Source organism: Meleagris gallopavo, chromosome 2, assembly GCF_905368555.1.
Source record: "Meleagris gallopavo chromosome 2, MGAL_WU_HG_1.1, whole genome shotgun sequence".
In the NCBI taxonomy this organism is placed as follows: domain Eukaryota; kingdom Metazoa; phylum Chordata; class Aves; order Galliformes; family Phasianidae; genus Meleagris; species Meleagris gallopavo.
The window spans coordinates 59,530,079-59,546,397 of NC_139405.1; the positions used below are offsets into that span (position 1 = coordinate 59,530,079).

A 16,319-nucleotide genomic window follows, 5' to 3' on the forward strand; every position below is an offset into this window, starting at 1 on the left:
ATCAGAACTCTGTTCCTGACCAAATCACATTCACCATTTGCCTTTGCTTGTGTAAGAGGATCTGTGAGAGTTGGAACTGCTTCTTCCAGTCTCAGCTCATGCTGGTGCTGGTGCCTTTCAATCCATAAAGCAAATGAACCTCAGAGAAAATCCTATGTGTACTGGCCTTGTAGCTCTATTTAAAGCTGAGTTGGAGGAAATTTGTTTTCAGAAAATTATCATGCAACTGAGCTGTGTATGAGCCCAGTTCATTAAGGGAAGGGAAGCTTCTAGGGAAATGAATGGTACAATTTTACTTACAAAGCTCCACGCTCATTAAAAAACAGTTTATGCTTTGATGTGTACAATTCTGTTTTCTGCAAGTATTGGTAAAGAAATGCAGGTAAAATATGATAGAAGTAACTACAGAGAACATGTGTAAGCATAAAGATAACTTACAATAATCCTTCAAAACTAATGGCATACTCTAACATTATTGTCAAACAGAGAGCAAATATACTCTACTCTGATGTCAAAGATACCTGAACCTGATGTTGCTCCTCTGCTAACACAGTACAACAATGTTATTAAAGTAGCACTTTAGAACAATTCATATCCATTGTACTGATTTTGCCCAATCTTGCTGTGAGAAAACAGTCTTTCTTAAAATACAAATCTGTATCATTAAGAATCAAATTTACTTCAATCTCTGTGTTGCCCTAGAAAGGAACTCCACTTTAATTAAATAACGTTATTTTTTCCCATTAGGTTCAAAGAGTCAAAACTTGATCACATGAACTCTTGTCTCCTTTCTCACCTATAAATACTCTTACCACTATTCTACCACAGAAGAAAGCAACCATCGTGCAAGGTATGTGATGAGTATGCATATGCAGAAGAGGTCAAAAGGGCAGCGGGGGAAGAAAATGAACAAGAGTAAATCTGAGCGAGAGCTTTTGTGTGCAAGATGTGCTTCCAGAACAAATAAAGAGTTTTGTGTTGTCTAGAAAGCAAATAAGGCATCAGGTTTTTACTGCAAAAAGATTTAATATATGCTACTCATGATCAACACAAAAGAACTGAGGAATGGGAAATTAAGAATCCAATGTCAATTTACTGCTAAGCATATCTGACACATACATATTAAGCATATCTCATTATGCATATTTGGAGCACAAAAATGGGATGTGCTGGATAATTATTAAAACCCAAAGCTTATATCAAGCTGTGGCACTTCCTAAAAGATAAATGTTATCCATCTGAACTCATTTGAAGACCCTTTACACAGTACAAGCTCTCAGATGATCCCTGGCCCTGAGCCTTTGTAGCTCTGACAAAAGGACCCAGGCATCTACTTTTCAGCATCTCAAGCTGGAGTCTCCAGTGCCAACTAATTTTTTGTTTGTTTTCACTCATGAGTATTTTGGGACTCAGAGAAACATCATCTTGGTCCTTGCCTCAATCCTAATGGTATAGCTACTTTTATTTTTCATGCAATTCTGTGACTCCCTCCCTCTTCTCCCCTATTTCACTCATTTGCTCTGCTCCTGTCATACAGTCTGTCCTAATGAAATATGTGCTTATATATATGATTTACACTCATTGCACACTTCTTTTAGTCCTGCTCTGTCATTTGCTGGAATCTCTAGTGGAACTTCAGGTCTTTCACTCTGCTCAGGTCTTATCAATATATTCCTCCTCCCCCCAAAAAAGAGAATATACTTTTCCCTACAGAACTCTCATTTTCCTTTTCTGCTCTAAACACTGTAATGTACAAGAGCACCATTTCTCTGGCTTCTGCTGTTCTACACACCCTCCTCATCACTCACCCAGTAAGTCTACTTCCATCTCTCCACAAGGACATGAGACTATAACATCAGCTGTGCTATGCTAACATTAAGGTTTTTGAGAGTACCTCATTCTAATTAGTATTAATCCTTCAGAGAAGCAGAGACTGTTATGCTTCTCTGTTCTTCTAAGACCACTTTAATGTAATACTTGATTACTTTGCAGTGTTTTAATGGAATTATCCTGTCAACATCTTTCTGGGGTATTTAGGAACTATTGTTTATGTAGTACAGAAAAAAATTGGCACAAGTTAAGCACCCTGCCAAAGGTTGTACTGTAAGTCTACAACAAAGCAAAGATTTTGAAGCTGGCGTCCTAACTGTTTGGCTTTATTATTGCCTCTTAATAGCACTGTTATGTTTCATGATGCTTTAAATCAATCTGACAGCATTGTAGCTTGGAAGGTATTACAACACAGACTTTGCAGAATACCAAGCAGTATACATTTACTGTAACTAGTATGGATGGTTAATTACATATTACAAATTTTAAAGCATGAAATAATAATTTGAATGATTGCATAAAGCATACTCTCAGGAAGGAACAGAAAGGAATTAAGACTAATGTACAGAACATAAAAGTGAGTGAAAAAGACCACTACGAATACGGTCAATACTTTCATGTAACTGTTTACTTAAGGTTTTATTTATTTGGCATGTAAATTATCATCAATAATATAGATACAGTATGTAAGAAATGCTTGTCCCCCACTCATTTAACTGGAATAATGTTGCACACTTCATCTTTACAATGTCTGTATTACTACGTTGGTTGCTCTGAAAATGATGCCTCCTATTTATTTCTATAGAAACAACAACAAAGAGCATGGTAACACCATTTGATAAAGCAAATTCTCAGCTACAAAACACCATTCCTTTACCTAGTCACCACCATTAGCTATGTATTTTCATCATCTATATGCAAAAGCCTGTATGCCATGCTTGTAAAAATCTGCACCAGTAGAGGTAACCCAGTGTTGCTGCCTCCACTACTGAAAAACATCACTTACTGCCTCACTGTGCTCACATCCACTATTTGGTCTCCACACACATTCAAGAAGTGTCACTGAATATCAGTGGGTGCCATTTTTTCCACATGAAGGTATTCAGTGGCATGCCTTTGCTTCATACACACTTCGACATCATTTTGTCAGACTGGCCCTCTGCTGCAGTCTGCCACATGGGAACAAAATGTAATGGAATATTGGTGGGAAGGTCACCCATATTGGTTATGACATCGTGGGCAAACATAATGAAATAGGAGGCATTGCTTCAGAGCAGCCTTCACAAAATCAAATTGGCTGAGGTGACTCCTTCACATTAGTCTTTTTCCCATAGATCAGTCAGTTAGTTCCACTCAAATCAATAGACTTGTGAGTGGGTAAGTGAGGAGTGAAAGACAAGCATAATAAATTCTTTAAATCCTGTGTTGGCAAATAGATATATAATTCAGTCAAACTTATCACCATGGCTGATCTTTTATTTGCATATTTTGAGAGTTTTGATCTACAAATGGATTTTAATTTGTCTACTTTTAAAAGCAGCCTTGTGGGAGTGGGGGCAGGTCATACATAATCAAAGCACTGAACACAGGCAGAAGGAAGATGTAGAGAAGCTACAGAAGCTCTGCTTCTGTATGAAATGCAATTACCATTATTGTAATTCTTTTTACCACAAAACAGCCTTACTATACTGGGTATCATCCACATTCAGAGGTTTTTTGAGAGATGTAATGGATCCCTATCTATGCAAACGTTACAGTCTTATAAACTGAACATGAACAATTTAAGAATGCTTTTCTCACTGCAGCACTTGGGAAGAAGCAGAAAGAAGAAATGACTTTTTCAAGGACATTATGGTAGGCTTGGAAACAGAACCAATTGATCTGAAGCACAGCTCAGGGCCTGAACTGAAATAATTTCCACTTGCTGTACTAAGATGAGTTCAATAAAAAGCCCAAGTGAAGAAAACTGTACACTGGATCTGTAGCTAGAATATACATTGATGCACGTCAGTACCCATGAGACTGTGAGCCTGAGACCTTTTCTTGGCCACAGTATCAAAAAAAAGGTGCATTTTCTATTAATACATAAAGCTCATGCCCTCTTTAAGTACTGACATTACATGCCAAGGTTAGCAGGGGTGTACAGTCTTCACTGTACCTCCCCAAGCACTGCCTTCCCATGTTTTTTCTCCTGCATTTCTCCAATTGTCTGAGGATTGGTGGGAACTTTCATTCAGTCTTCACTACATACATAGTATGCAGAATGCAACTCAAATTTCACAAAACAGTACCAAATAAAATCTCCATTAGTACTACTGGCCTCATTCTTTACCTGGAAAAGTCATCTCCAGAGATTAGTAATTTATCTATCCTAGAAAACCCAAGAGTTCTGAAAATGAAATAGCTTCTCTGATGTAAGCATTGAGAATCAATATCCATTAAAGTCATAAGGACACTTTAAAATATGGAACAAATGAGCATCCAACTCATGCCATCAGCAGACCAATTAATTTTGGTAATACATAGGCATACAGGACAAGCTGTGGTCTTCACAGAGAACTTCAAATGGTCCAAGTACTCAGATGTCACAGCTTTGCAAATGAAATATTCCTGGGAGAGACAAGTAAAGGAGAGGACTTGGCCTACTATGTGAGCACAGGCTGCAGGGACAAATGGGTTTGTGCAACAAGGCAAATTGGTTAGCCATGGCTGAAGTGATATATTTTTTGCCCATATATCAGCACTGTTGATTAAAAATTACTGTTGGCAAAATTCAGTGACACCTCAGATATGAAGCCATTACCTTCTCAGACACATCTATGGCATTCACCAAGAATTGGGGAGGACAAGAATCATTCAAAAGAAATACTGTCCCCACAGTTTTTACCAGACCTCTGGGTTTCACACAAAACTGAACAGAAATCCTACCCTTAGCAGTTCTGTTCAGTTCAAAACAGCTGCCTGCTGCAAGTGGTGTCCTAAAAGTATGTTTACATATTTTGCATCACTGCAGACTGCAAAGCTGCACTTCACAGAGATCATCATTCTCCACTTTCTCCCTTTCTCACTCTAAGCCACACTCTTTAACTTACTGGAAGAAGGTCATAAGACACACAGATAAAGTGATAGCACCGAGGCTCAGCTCAGTCTCAAAAGAATCATATGGGAGGTATTACTATGGAGCACAAAAGGGAAAGCATGGTGTGTGGCACTGACGTTTTGGTGGTGAACTGTTTCAGAAAACTCCCATGAAAACATCACATCAGCGGAATGAAAATCAGTGCAATTAAAGAAATAAATCAATTCCACAAAGATGAATCTGTTAGAGGCTGAGAAAGATGTAATGTACTGAAATGGGAATGGCTGCAAGACAAATATAACTGTGCATTATTTTTTCTTTTTCTGATGCAAGGATTGGTTGATACAGCTCTGTAAAGGCTGTAGTCTCCCACCAGAACCACCAAATAAAGTGCTGTTTGGTAGGAGACAAAGGAGAGGTTGTGGCTGCTTTGCAGCCCCCATTATCATTGTGGATTGTTCCAACCTTGCCTTTGCATACACAAATGCTAAATAACCAATTCAGGAGAATTCTCATTTTATCAGAGCATTTCCTAGCACATATTAAATCTCAAATATTTTTCCCAAATTTGAAGCTTTTCTAAGCAACAAATGTTCAATTAGTCAAAGCATAGAGACCACCAGCCACAATTTTCTGTTACTTCTGCAATGTGGGCTGAAGTAGGAATTTTATCCAGTCATTTATTTATCCTGAGCAAAACCCACTCTGCAGAAGCAAATCATCTGTGTACCATCATTTCTGGCTCTCTTTAGTCTTTAAGCCAGGTATTTTGCAATGAACAATACCACTCTGCATGCTGATGATTCTTCTGAAATTTGGAACCATTTAACCTTCTAGTTGTCTTAATTACTACATTTTTTTAGGCAGTAAAATCAAAGAAAGTTCTACAAAATTCCACCCTTAGAAAACTAAAATCCTGTGCTTACTTGCACAATTAGCAGTAGCATTTGGATCATTTACAATCTGGTGGTTTTTGTTTTCAGGGAGATATCTGGGGAGATAAGGTGACTAGCAGACAATAAATATTCTGTACCTCCGCAGGAGAGTCCATATGCAATTCTTGAAATATTACACGTCTAACTAAAGTCTTCCTTTTTAGAAAGTATAAATAGTGGAGGATTTATAACTTTTATTTTAGCTCTTGTATTCCTTCCACTAAGTATTCCACAGCAAACACCACATCTATGTGGAGCCTAACCTTTGGCACCCAGCTTCCATACAAGCTTACCAGCAAGCTGTACAAAATATAAGCAGCATAATGTTTTCAAAGACTGATGTAAATGCGCCTCAGTGGAGACAAATTTCTTTGTAACTTTTTGTCTATAGACAGCAGAAAACATGCTTAAAAAAATACCGCAGTGCTACCAGTCTGTGAAAAAGCCAAGATCAACATTAGCTCGATCATGATCTCACAAATAGAAAGCAAGTAACCAATTTGCAGGTAGCAATTTATAGATTTACAGTTAAAGTGCAAGATCCACTTAAGTGCCCATAAAAGGAAATTGAAAGGAAAGATTAATTTCTTTCTACCAAAGGGAGATAAATCTGGTGCAAGGTTTGGGTTTGTTGAAAGCTAATTTACCGAAAACAAATAAATATGTTTTGTTCCAGCTTTGTGTGATATGTTACTGAGCCACACCAAGCAATTCCTCTCTTTCTCAACACATTTTTATAATTGTGACATTATGCTAGTGCTTCTATTAGAAAAGAACAACGTTCCCACTATCAGACATGTGAAAATATATAAACACCAAAGTTTAAAGAACCAGGTCTGGAAAACTGGCCCATACTATTACTGAGTTGCTCTTTATCTATGATAATTATGTTTGCAGTACCATGAATGGAAATATAAAAATAGTTGTAGCTGCCCGCAGCTACCAGATTACTGACGGTTTGTTATTCTGTGCCATTCTCCTGCTTTGTAAAGACTTTCTTATCTAGAACCACATTTCTGTTTAGGCAGAGACGCACAAAAACCCTTGTTGTACCAAGAAAAGAATCAAGCTTGAACTATATATTCCTTGACTTTTTTGTTCGTCACTCATTGCACACCAAAAAAGCCAACAATCCAAACCCAGAATAAAATAAAAAAGGACCAGATATCTTTTTCTGATTTATGATTGAGTTAATAACAATTGCTTGTAAATAATGTTGTAAAGCTATTTTAATTTATTTACTTATTCACTTTGATTTTTTTTTGGTACTTGTCTTGTTTTTTGTATTTGCTGTAACTTGCCAAAATTGAAGATGTGATATATCTGGGCAAGAATTTGATTTTATCTTTCAGATCTGCTCAGTGCCTGCCTTGCTAACTACTTGGTCAGGGTCCTTATGCTTTCCTATAGCGGGACCAGCTGAGGTGTATGGAGACCTGGAGGTAGATGGACTTTCAAGTGAATCTGCCACCAAGCTTCACACATGGAACACACACAGAGATGTACTGACACAGAGATATATCTGCCTGAACTCGCCTGTTGTTGGCCATTTACACCTAGACTGAGGAAAAGACAGATAGGGAGGCTGTTCACTTTTTGATTGTCTGGTGGCCATAATGGATGTTGGCAACTGTTCCAATGATTTACATTAACTTCAGGATCAGGATGAACAAATATCCTCTCTCCTTTGCCTGTATGATCCCTCTTTGGACAAAATATTGGAATCTCTTAAGCAGAAGTTTATGTGGTGGGAGTCATGTACCCAGGCACTGGATAAAATTTGTATGCATATCAACAGTTTTATTTGCAGTTACATATATGTTTATCTATATTTATGCTTATCTATATCTATTATATATATATATATCTACATATATGTACATATTAATTATATATTAAAAATGCCAACATTTAGAGACAGATTTTGTAAATAAAGGCCACAACGCTCTACTTTTCTGGTAGTAAGATTCACCAAGAAGAAAGCTAAAAAGGGCAACATGAGTGAGGGTATCTATTGTACACTTACTGCAAGGAAGATCTGAAGAGAACTGTGAGCCACTTCTATGTACTGATACTCAAGAAAACACCCCGAGACAGTGATATAACGATGATCCTCTGGAGCCCAGTCTGGGGCTGGTGTTACTGAGGTCACGGTGCAGCCTGGTCCATTTTCCATCCACCATGAACGATGCATTGAGATATTAAATGTCAGAATGAGATCTGTTTCCTGCAAAACAACATGGGAAGAATTAATGCTTTGGGATGGTACTCTGGTATTAAATGTCTCAGCTAGAGATTTCACAGTACACTTAAAGAAGAAAAGAACACCAATAAAATCATATCTTCACATGAAAATCAGCTGAGCTTGCCAGCAAGAAATGCAAGTAGCTACACCTTGACAGGCAGAATTTTTTTGAAGCAGAAGAATAATCTTGCATGCCAGGATCTGCTCCCAAACATTATACTAACCTGTACCATACAGTCATTTTACATTATTATCCTATGGGAAATCACAGGGACTGATGGACATGCACATTTCACAGCAACCCTCCTGTGCTCATTTGGCTCATATTTTGCTGGTGCAATCTACCAAACTGTATAAGAGTCCTCAGTATCTGAGACTTTACTATGTGTAGATCATATGCAGTTTTTTTCACATGGACTCTGCAAAGCAGAATTCTTGCAACTCTGTCGGAATATTGGAGAAGGATCAGAAAAAAGATTCTGTACAGCTGATTAAAAGCATTGCTTCTCTGCAAAGCTTGTCTTAGTCTTCTAAGTCTGTATAGAAATCTGTACAGAAACAGTTGCTATGTGTTGCCTCGTCTACAGACTTCTCAGCTTGTTAAATAAAAGGGCAAAGAAGCCTGAAACCTTCAAGTCTCGTGCAGCTGATATAAGGGATGTAGAGCAAAAGATTCAACCATGCTTTCCACTAAGATTGCATTTATGAATAGTTCATAAAGGATTAATGAATGATTAATATAGATCATAAATAATACTACAGATATGACTTTCATAAATTATACTTGGCTGAACATTACTTGAGGGTACTATACATAGTTATAACAAAACTATGGACTTTGCGGATTCTGTAATAGCCTACAGTATTTACCAACTCTTTATAAATTATTTATGTGTAACCTCATTGTAAAGTGTGACTATCTTGTGCACATGTGCTCAGTCATGCAAAAAAAATTGCTTTTAAGTAGTGTCTTTGCAGAGTCAAATTCTCCCCACACCTAACCTACATTTTTTTTCAGCGTGTTGATGACATTAATAATTAAAATTATCATAAAAATTTAAACTGTAACTATTTCATTAGGCTTACCAAGACAAAAGGAAGAGAACGCCATTCTGTAGCTGATATGCTGTGTCCAAATTTCCCTTCCTTCAGAAAAAATAATTTTTTCAGTTTCACATATTTTTCCTTTTTGTACTACTTCAAGCAAAAGTAACTCTATCCAGAGAGGTTTCGGATAATGACATGACTGACGTATCAGTTGATCTGTGATTATTCTGTAGCACAGCTGATTTTTTTTTTTAAGTTCAAGTTCTTAATTATATGCAAAATTTCGATACATTAAAAAAAATCAATGACTACCCTTCCTGAGCACATCCATGTAACAGATGGCAAGAAGGACTATAAATATTTTTGTGATTTTGTGATTCTACATCCGCACAGCAGCATGATCCAGCAATTAACGTGCTCTGTGAGTAAATATGTATCTTTCAATTATACGAATCATCACAACTAACTTCAGACATTTGAAGATGATTAAAGCAACCGTGAACTTTTGGATAAACAATCCAAATTTTTCAGAAATTGATATATTTACATATGACCGCAAGCTTTCGTACACAATAAACTTTTCCTTTCTCTGTGCCTCTCTGCAGCAAAGCTGCCTATTGTTTCTTGCAAATGAGCTTTTTTCCCCCAACACTCAAGCCAGAAGACTATTTTCATTTCTGTACTCAGGGCTGTTAGAACTCCTCAGTAGTACATTGGCCTTTTAACCTTGCATAAGAAGTTGAAGAATTAGTATCTTTGGAGCAACTTTGCTTTAAGACATCAACTTATTCCTGAATGACAAAAATAAAACTCCATCACATATTCTTAAAAGACTTTTAATTCATTCTAGTTGCCATGGAAAATTCTTAACCTCTAGTCTCTTATCAGAGCAGCAGCATGAATGAATAGAACTTACTGGCGTTCTTTATTTTATTATTTGCGATACCTTCAGAAGAGTCATGATGAACTAAAAATATTTTACAAAATGCAGATGTAGTATGAAATATGTATTCCCTAAAAAGGAAAGGGATTAGCTGGCTGGCAGGAACCAGTTGTTATGCATCTGCTAGATGTGTTAAAATGGAACAGGAGGAGCTAAGCAAAGATCAAAACTAGTCTCCAGTAATCACAAACTGTGATTAGAATATTCTAATTCTTCTAAAGACAGCTATGCTTGCTTACACAGGGTGCAGTAGCCCAAAACTTTACAGGTTAAAAACACAAGTGCAAAGTAAATATAATCACATGCTGAAATACTTATAATTAGGTATGTAAATAAACTTCACAACATCTTGCTTTCTTACATCCCAGAATTTATGCCTAGTTGATTTTCTGAAATAATCCACAACATTCAGAAAATTCCTCAAAACATCTTTTCACAATTAAGTTGTATACTGTGACTTGGACTAAACAAGATTGTTTTGTCCAATAATAGTCTTTTAGTGCTAATAAATAAAAAAAATCCTAGAGTCTACCAGATCTATATTTTTTTCCTGTCTTTGAGCATTCAGTAAAATACTGCATTATTCCCTCTGCTCAAAAAATGGACTGGATACTTGTCACAGTCTTATATCTCTTAATTCTTGGTATTAGCAAAAACAAATCTTTCTGGTTGCAGTTGACACAGTGTTAATAGCATACCCATACTTAGTTGTTGCTGAGGGGCTGGGACATATGCGAGACCAAGCCAGTTTACTTGACAGGAAGAGCCACTGCCTTTATGGCACAACAACAGTAGGCAGGGCAGAGCTGAACCAGGACAGGTGCCTGAATTAGGCGAAGGGCTGTTCCATGCTGTGTGACATCATGCAGAAGGCCATAAAGTTGAGGGGAGTTGGCTAGAGACAGCGGCTTCTCAGGGGTTCTGGGGTGTTGGTCAGTGGGTGGTGAGACGTTGTGTTACTGGTGGGCTGCCACTTAGGCAATTGTATTGTGAGCAGGGCATCAGTTAGCAGGTGGTGTGTAATTGTATTGTGGATATGCATAGTTATCATCACATTTCTGTGATGATAAACATTTGTTTCCTTTTTTTTTTTTTTTTTTTTTGTAGCCTTAAAAAGTATTTTTTATCTCAACTCATGAGTTCTATTCCTTTCCAGTTCTCTCCCTCATCACATCTGGAGGGAAATGAACAAATGGCTATGTGGTGCTGAGCTGTTGCCAGGTTAAACCACAGCACAAATCCTTCTGAAAGCCCACACTTCAAATCTTAACTCTGAATAATGTGGCTGAAAAGGCTATCAAGCAGGGTCGTTATTATATATTGAATTACTTAAAAAAACAAGGTAAACTTCAGAAAGCGAAACAGTAAGTGGAGACAATCTCTGGTTGTGGCAATATTAGACATCATTCATGTCTAAGGGCAAATTCAGCACAAATAAAAATGAAGTCAGATTTTCAAAAACAAGCATGAGTTAGGTCCTGAAAATTCTTATCTCCAGAATACGTGGGATAATTATAGATACAGACAGAGGCTATTTACTACAACATCAGCTGCCACAGTCAGATCATTCAAAATATAAATTGGTATGTACTCTGATTTTGCCTGTAACCTCTAAACCTTCTACTCTAATACGCACTCATATTAGTAGACCATTTCCCGTGTTTTATGAAAAAACATATGAAAACTTATGAAAATGTTTTACATTGTAGTGAGAAAACAAATGAGAGAACTATGTGAGCCAAAGAGAGCATGATGTATCTGTCATTAACATCTTTTGCACTGAAAAGATTTAGAACTATTCTTTGACAAATTCCTCTTGCCATTTACTCTGTTCACTGTTTGAATACAGTTTTAGTGGACACAGACTAAGTCTACAATGGAAGTAGGGGATTTTCTGTACTCTCCAGTGTATTTGCTGTCTGTTTTCTTTTCGACATCTGTGGCTCAAACATTGCTCAGGGAATTGCAGAGAAATGGTCTAATAAGCCTTGAAGCTATGAAACTCAACAAGAACTGTTGATATGTATTGAGCATGCCAATATGATGATGTTCACAGTATGTATGTCAAGGAAGATTTCATTATCTTAAATTCAACAAACAGCTGCTTCCTTCATGAACACAAAAATACATCTGTATGAGCTTTACAGATGATCACTATGATGCCTTTGTAAATCCTGCTGATATTTGTAAAGCCTGTTAATGAAAATTGGTGCATTAAAATAGATTTCGCTATTCACCGAGGAGTAAAAATTCAAGGAAAATATTTAGTAAGGCATGTTTGCTAACACTCAAGATGTGTTGATATTTGTAATGGTTAGGAGCTAGACAAAGGCTGGAGTTTGGAGGTCTCAGAGGCTCAGATGTCAAAAAACAGAAACTGAGACCTCTTCCAATTACATCTCTAACCTTATTTATTTTAGGATGGTTTGTTTAAAAAAAGTTGAGCTCTGATAATTATTTTGGTATATACACAATACATAACAATTTCTCCTGGAGTCAACCGAACAGTATATAACATTCTCTGGATGAGGACAGCTGATGAAAAAACATGGCAATATAAAATTTTGCAAGAGTTGTCAGAAATGAATACAACTTTCTTTGCATTAAAGAGCAGCAGGAGGCCTGCAGTGCTCACAATGAAGATATGTAGTAATTACAAGACAACATTGTTTCAATTATTTTGTTAGTGCTCTGGTGCAGTTTAGAGACACTGATTCAGTGATTCAGTGTGATCCTCTATGAAAGTCCGTAAGACACTGTGGGCTCAAAGAGTTTGTACTGATTTCAGTGGTTGTGGTTTGCTATGCCATGGGAAGTGAGTTGCCTCCATTTTTTCTAATTAGGAATTGCTGAAATCTGTGCAAACATGCCAGGATTCTGGACAAGCTTTTTTAAATAGAACCATGTAACCACTTGTTTCATTTTTCATTCTCAATCTAGCAAGAAGAGACTGTTTGAAGATTGAATGATCGCACAAGGATTCAGTGAAGATCAGGGTCTGAAAGCATCTGTAGTTGTGGATGCCTCAGATGCACAGGTCTCTACAGGCAATGTTTATTCCTTTTGTTATCTAACTTTTCCACTAAAACTAGTGTGAGAAAATGGTACTGCGTGACAGGAGCAAGCAGGCATTTTCTTGCCTAAAGAAAAACAGATCTCATGAAAGGGTCAAAATATTGCTTGGTAGAATGTTTTTCTTTTTCAGTGTAAACTTTTTTTCCACAGCTGATAGACAGGATTTAATTGTTGAATAATTTTGTGGAGATCACAGATACTAAAACTACCTAATATTTTAATCTGATTGCATCTGAGCTAACTTTTCTCCCTGAACTTTTTTTTACATGTACAACTCCTTCTCACTTGATTTTTTTTTCCCCCTCAGAAACCTGGAATTTTGGTTGTTAATTTCCTCTCACAAAATTTTATACCAGTATAATTCCAAAATTCAGTTTAGGTGTATAAGGTTTAACTAGATCCACTCAATAGATTTACTTCTGAAGTTCATCCATGGAAAATATCAAATATTGCCTCATTCTTAGTTGTTATCAGTATTCTGTTAAAAATATTCCAAATGTATCTTAAGTGATTGCCAGTGTAAATGTGAAGATTTCATAGAGTTGCTTAAAAAGATACAAGCATAAGAGAAAGGGATAACTCAGGTATCCTGATTTTCTTATCTAAAATGAAACCAGAGCATTAACAAAATGGTACAAAAGAGTCTTCAAAAAGCACAGCTACTGCAATACCGGGATTCACATTGTGACTTATTACTTTATACGATTCTTACCAATAACTATAAAATTGCTAGAGCTGCAAGCAATGTTATCTTAATTAAGATCATCATAGTTTTCTTGTATTGGAATATATACATTGAGAACCTTAACAATTTTGATCTACTCTGCTTCAATTCATTACAAAAAAAAGGAAGATACCTACTAAACTTTAGAATATTAATTTCATCAGTACTGCGACATCAATTTTTCCCATTAGCATCTTTAAGAAATTTTCTATCTATATAGATCTTCAATTAAGAATACCCTGAAAAGAAAGTAAAAATAGTTTGCACTGCAAAGATAAAATAATTACTACCTCATGAATATCTTTAATATTTAATCAGAATATTTTTAGACTAAGATTTTTCTGGACTGGGATCATTAAATTTTTTTATTTTTATTTATTGCGTAAACCAAAAGAATAAAACCCATCCTAGTAGCCCAATAAAGTTCTGCCATTTATCACTGGAGTCTGACAGGTTACACTCCCTGTGCTATCACACAAAAATTTTAACCTGAGTCTTCTATGTATACGGCAAAGATCCTGAGCAGTAGATTTTTTTTGTAATTGCTTGGAAAGTGACTTTCTGAAATATTTCAAGTTTGTGCAGTGGAAAAATACACTGAAGTAGATAGTTGACCAGGAGTCCCCACATCCCAGAATAGAAGCTAACTCTATGAAATATTATTTCTCACCATAGCATAATCAGGGATACCTTTTGGGAACTGAGAAATCTATTGACAAAGATTGACTTGGATGCGACACCTTGCTTTGAAAACTCGTTTTGACAAGTGACCATTCTCTGAGGAAAGCAGTTTGCCTCACAATACTTTAATGTAAGTGTCCAGTGGTTGGTACTCCAGACTCAGCTGACATGCTGTCTTCCAGTCTAGTAGCTGACATGCTACTGGTTGGCATGGAACTACTCACAGATTATATTACAATCAAGACCAAAAACTAGCTTCTTTCATTCCTTGGCACAGAACTCTTCTAAATTTTGGATTAAACCCGAAGATACCAAATGGAACTTACCAGGTACAACTGTATCTTTGAAGGTTTTTTTTTTTCTTTTTAAATGGTGAAGTATGTATCTTCTTGGCAAATACATACAGATTAATAACATCTGCAAATTTTAAGCATTATTATAAATAAACTCTAAATTCTAAATAAAACCTTTCTAAACACTAACACATCTTATATTTGGGTATGATCCAAAAGGCTACACGGAGCTTCAAGAGAGCTGAGAACAAAGCTCTGCAGAATACAAACAGAAAAGTGTACGGTAAAATAACAGGATGAAATAAATATTCTTAAAACATTTCTGTTTCTAGAATGAGTGGTTTACTGAGTTGCCAAATTCTGAAGAATGCTTTGTTTGATCATCTCCATCTGAGGAGAAAATTTTAGCATCGTCCACCATTTAGTAGGGAAGGTTGCAAAGCTGGATGGTGTGGAAATTGACTCAAAATTTGGTAGTTTTACACAGTATGTGCAGAAAGAAATTCCAGTTGACATGGTTTGTTTTTCCTGTTTCCTATGAATCTGTATTCTCTTTCAAAAATAAAATCTTGTCTATCAAAATGATAAGATTCTTTTTTTTTTTTTTTAACAACTCAAATAATTTGTAAACCTATGGCAGGACTCACTTGTACAATTATGCCAATTCTTATGTGTTTGTTTGAATCAGCAACTGCTGTTGAAGACAGAAAATCTATCACCTGCAGTGTATACAGGAAGGAGAGGAAGGTGTAAGTAGACTTAAGAGAATTCTCAGGTCACACAGTGTTCTTATCCCAAAAGTGGTGTTAAGATCATAAGATTGCAGTCTTGTAGAAAGGCTTTGTGAAACACCACGCTGAACCCAAACACGTACAGTACACAACATGCAATAGTTTAAATGCTTCCAGACAGCACTGTTTTTATATGCATTAAGATTTCAGAACAATTTAAAAGAAGACTGGGTGAGTTCAGAAATTACTGAAAAATGCAGAATTGTCTTAGTCAGTTTAGTTCAAATCTAGCGCAGATGATTATTTTCAAGAGTCTTCCTCCAAGGGAAGGTTGCAATAAGCAAAAACGTTAATTTAAGATACATAACTAGTCCCGACAACCAACTTGCATTCTCGTTGTGAAACAGGCAAATTTAGAATTTATTTACAGTTAATAGAGTGTACCCAGTTGAAAGAGAGTTAAGTATCCCTCAAGGACTCTGAAAAGCTGCTGATAGAACCTAAATAAGATGTTGAACACAAAGGCAGCCACACAAGGAAGCACAGAGGCAAAGTGAAGTGTGGGTCATCTCTGTATAACTCCTATGTCCTGTTACAGCAATGGTGTGGAAATTGATTCTGTACTGACTACTTCAGGTTCTTCCACTGTAATGTAGACCACAATTGGCCAGGCTGGTAAATCTACAAATTTAACCTGAGATCTGAAACAGTACAGCATTCACGTAGCTTGCAAATT

The 16,319-nt window shown here is 36.5% G+C and overlaps 1 protein-coding gene across 3 annotated transcripts in view; it reads right to left on the minus strand.

The window, feature by feature from the left end:
• Positions 1-16,319, minus strand: part of NKAIN2 (sodium/potassium transporting ATPase interacting 2) — a 517,696-nt gene that overhangs the window by 68,341 nt on the left and 433,036 nt on the right. For all 3 annotated transcript variants that reach the window (XM_085217384.1, XM_085217383.1, XM_085217382.1), the window contains exon 4: positions 7,871-8,071. In XM_085217384.1, the coding sequence (XP_085073510.1) occupies positions 7,871-8,071 (201 nt within the window). The remainder of the gene's footprint in view (positions 1-7,870; positions 8,072-16,319) is intronic.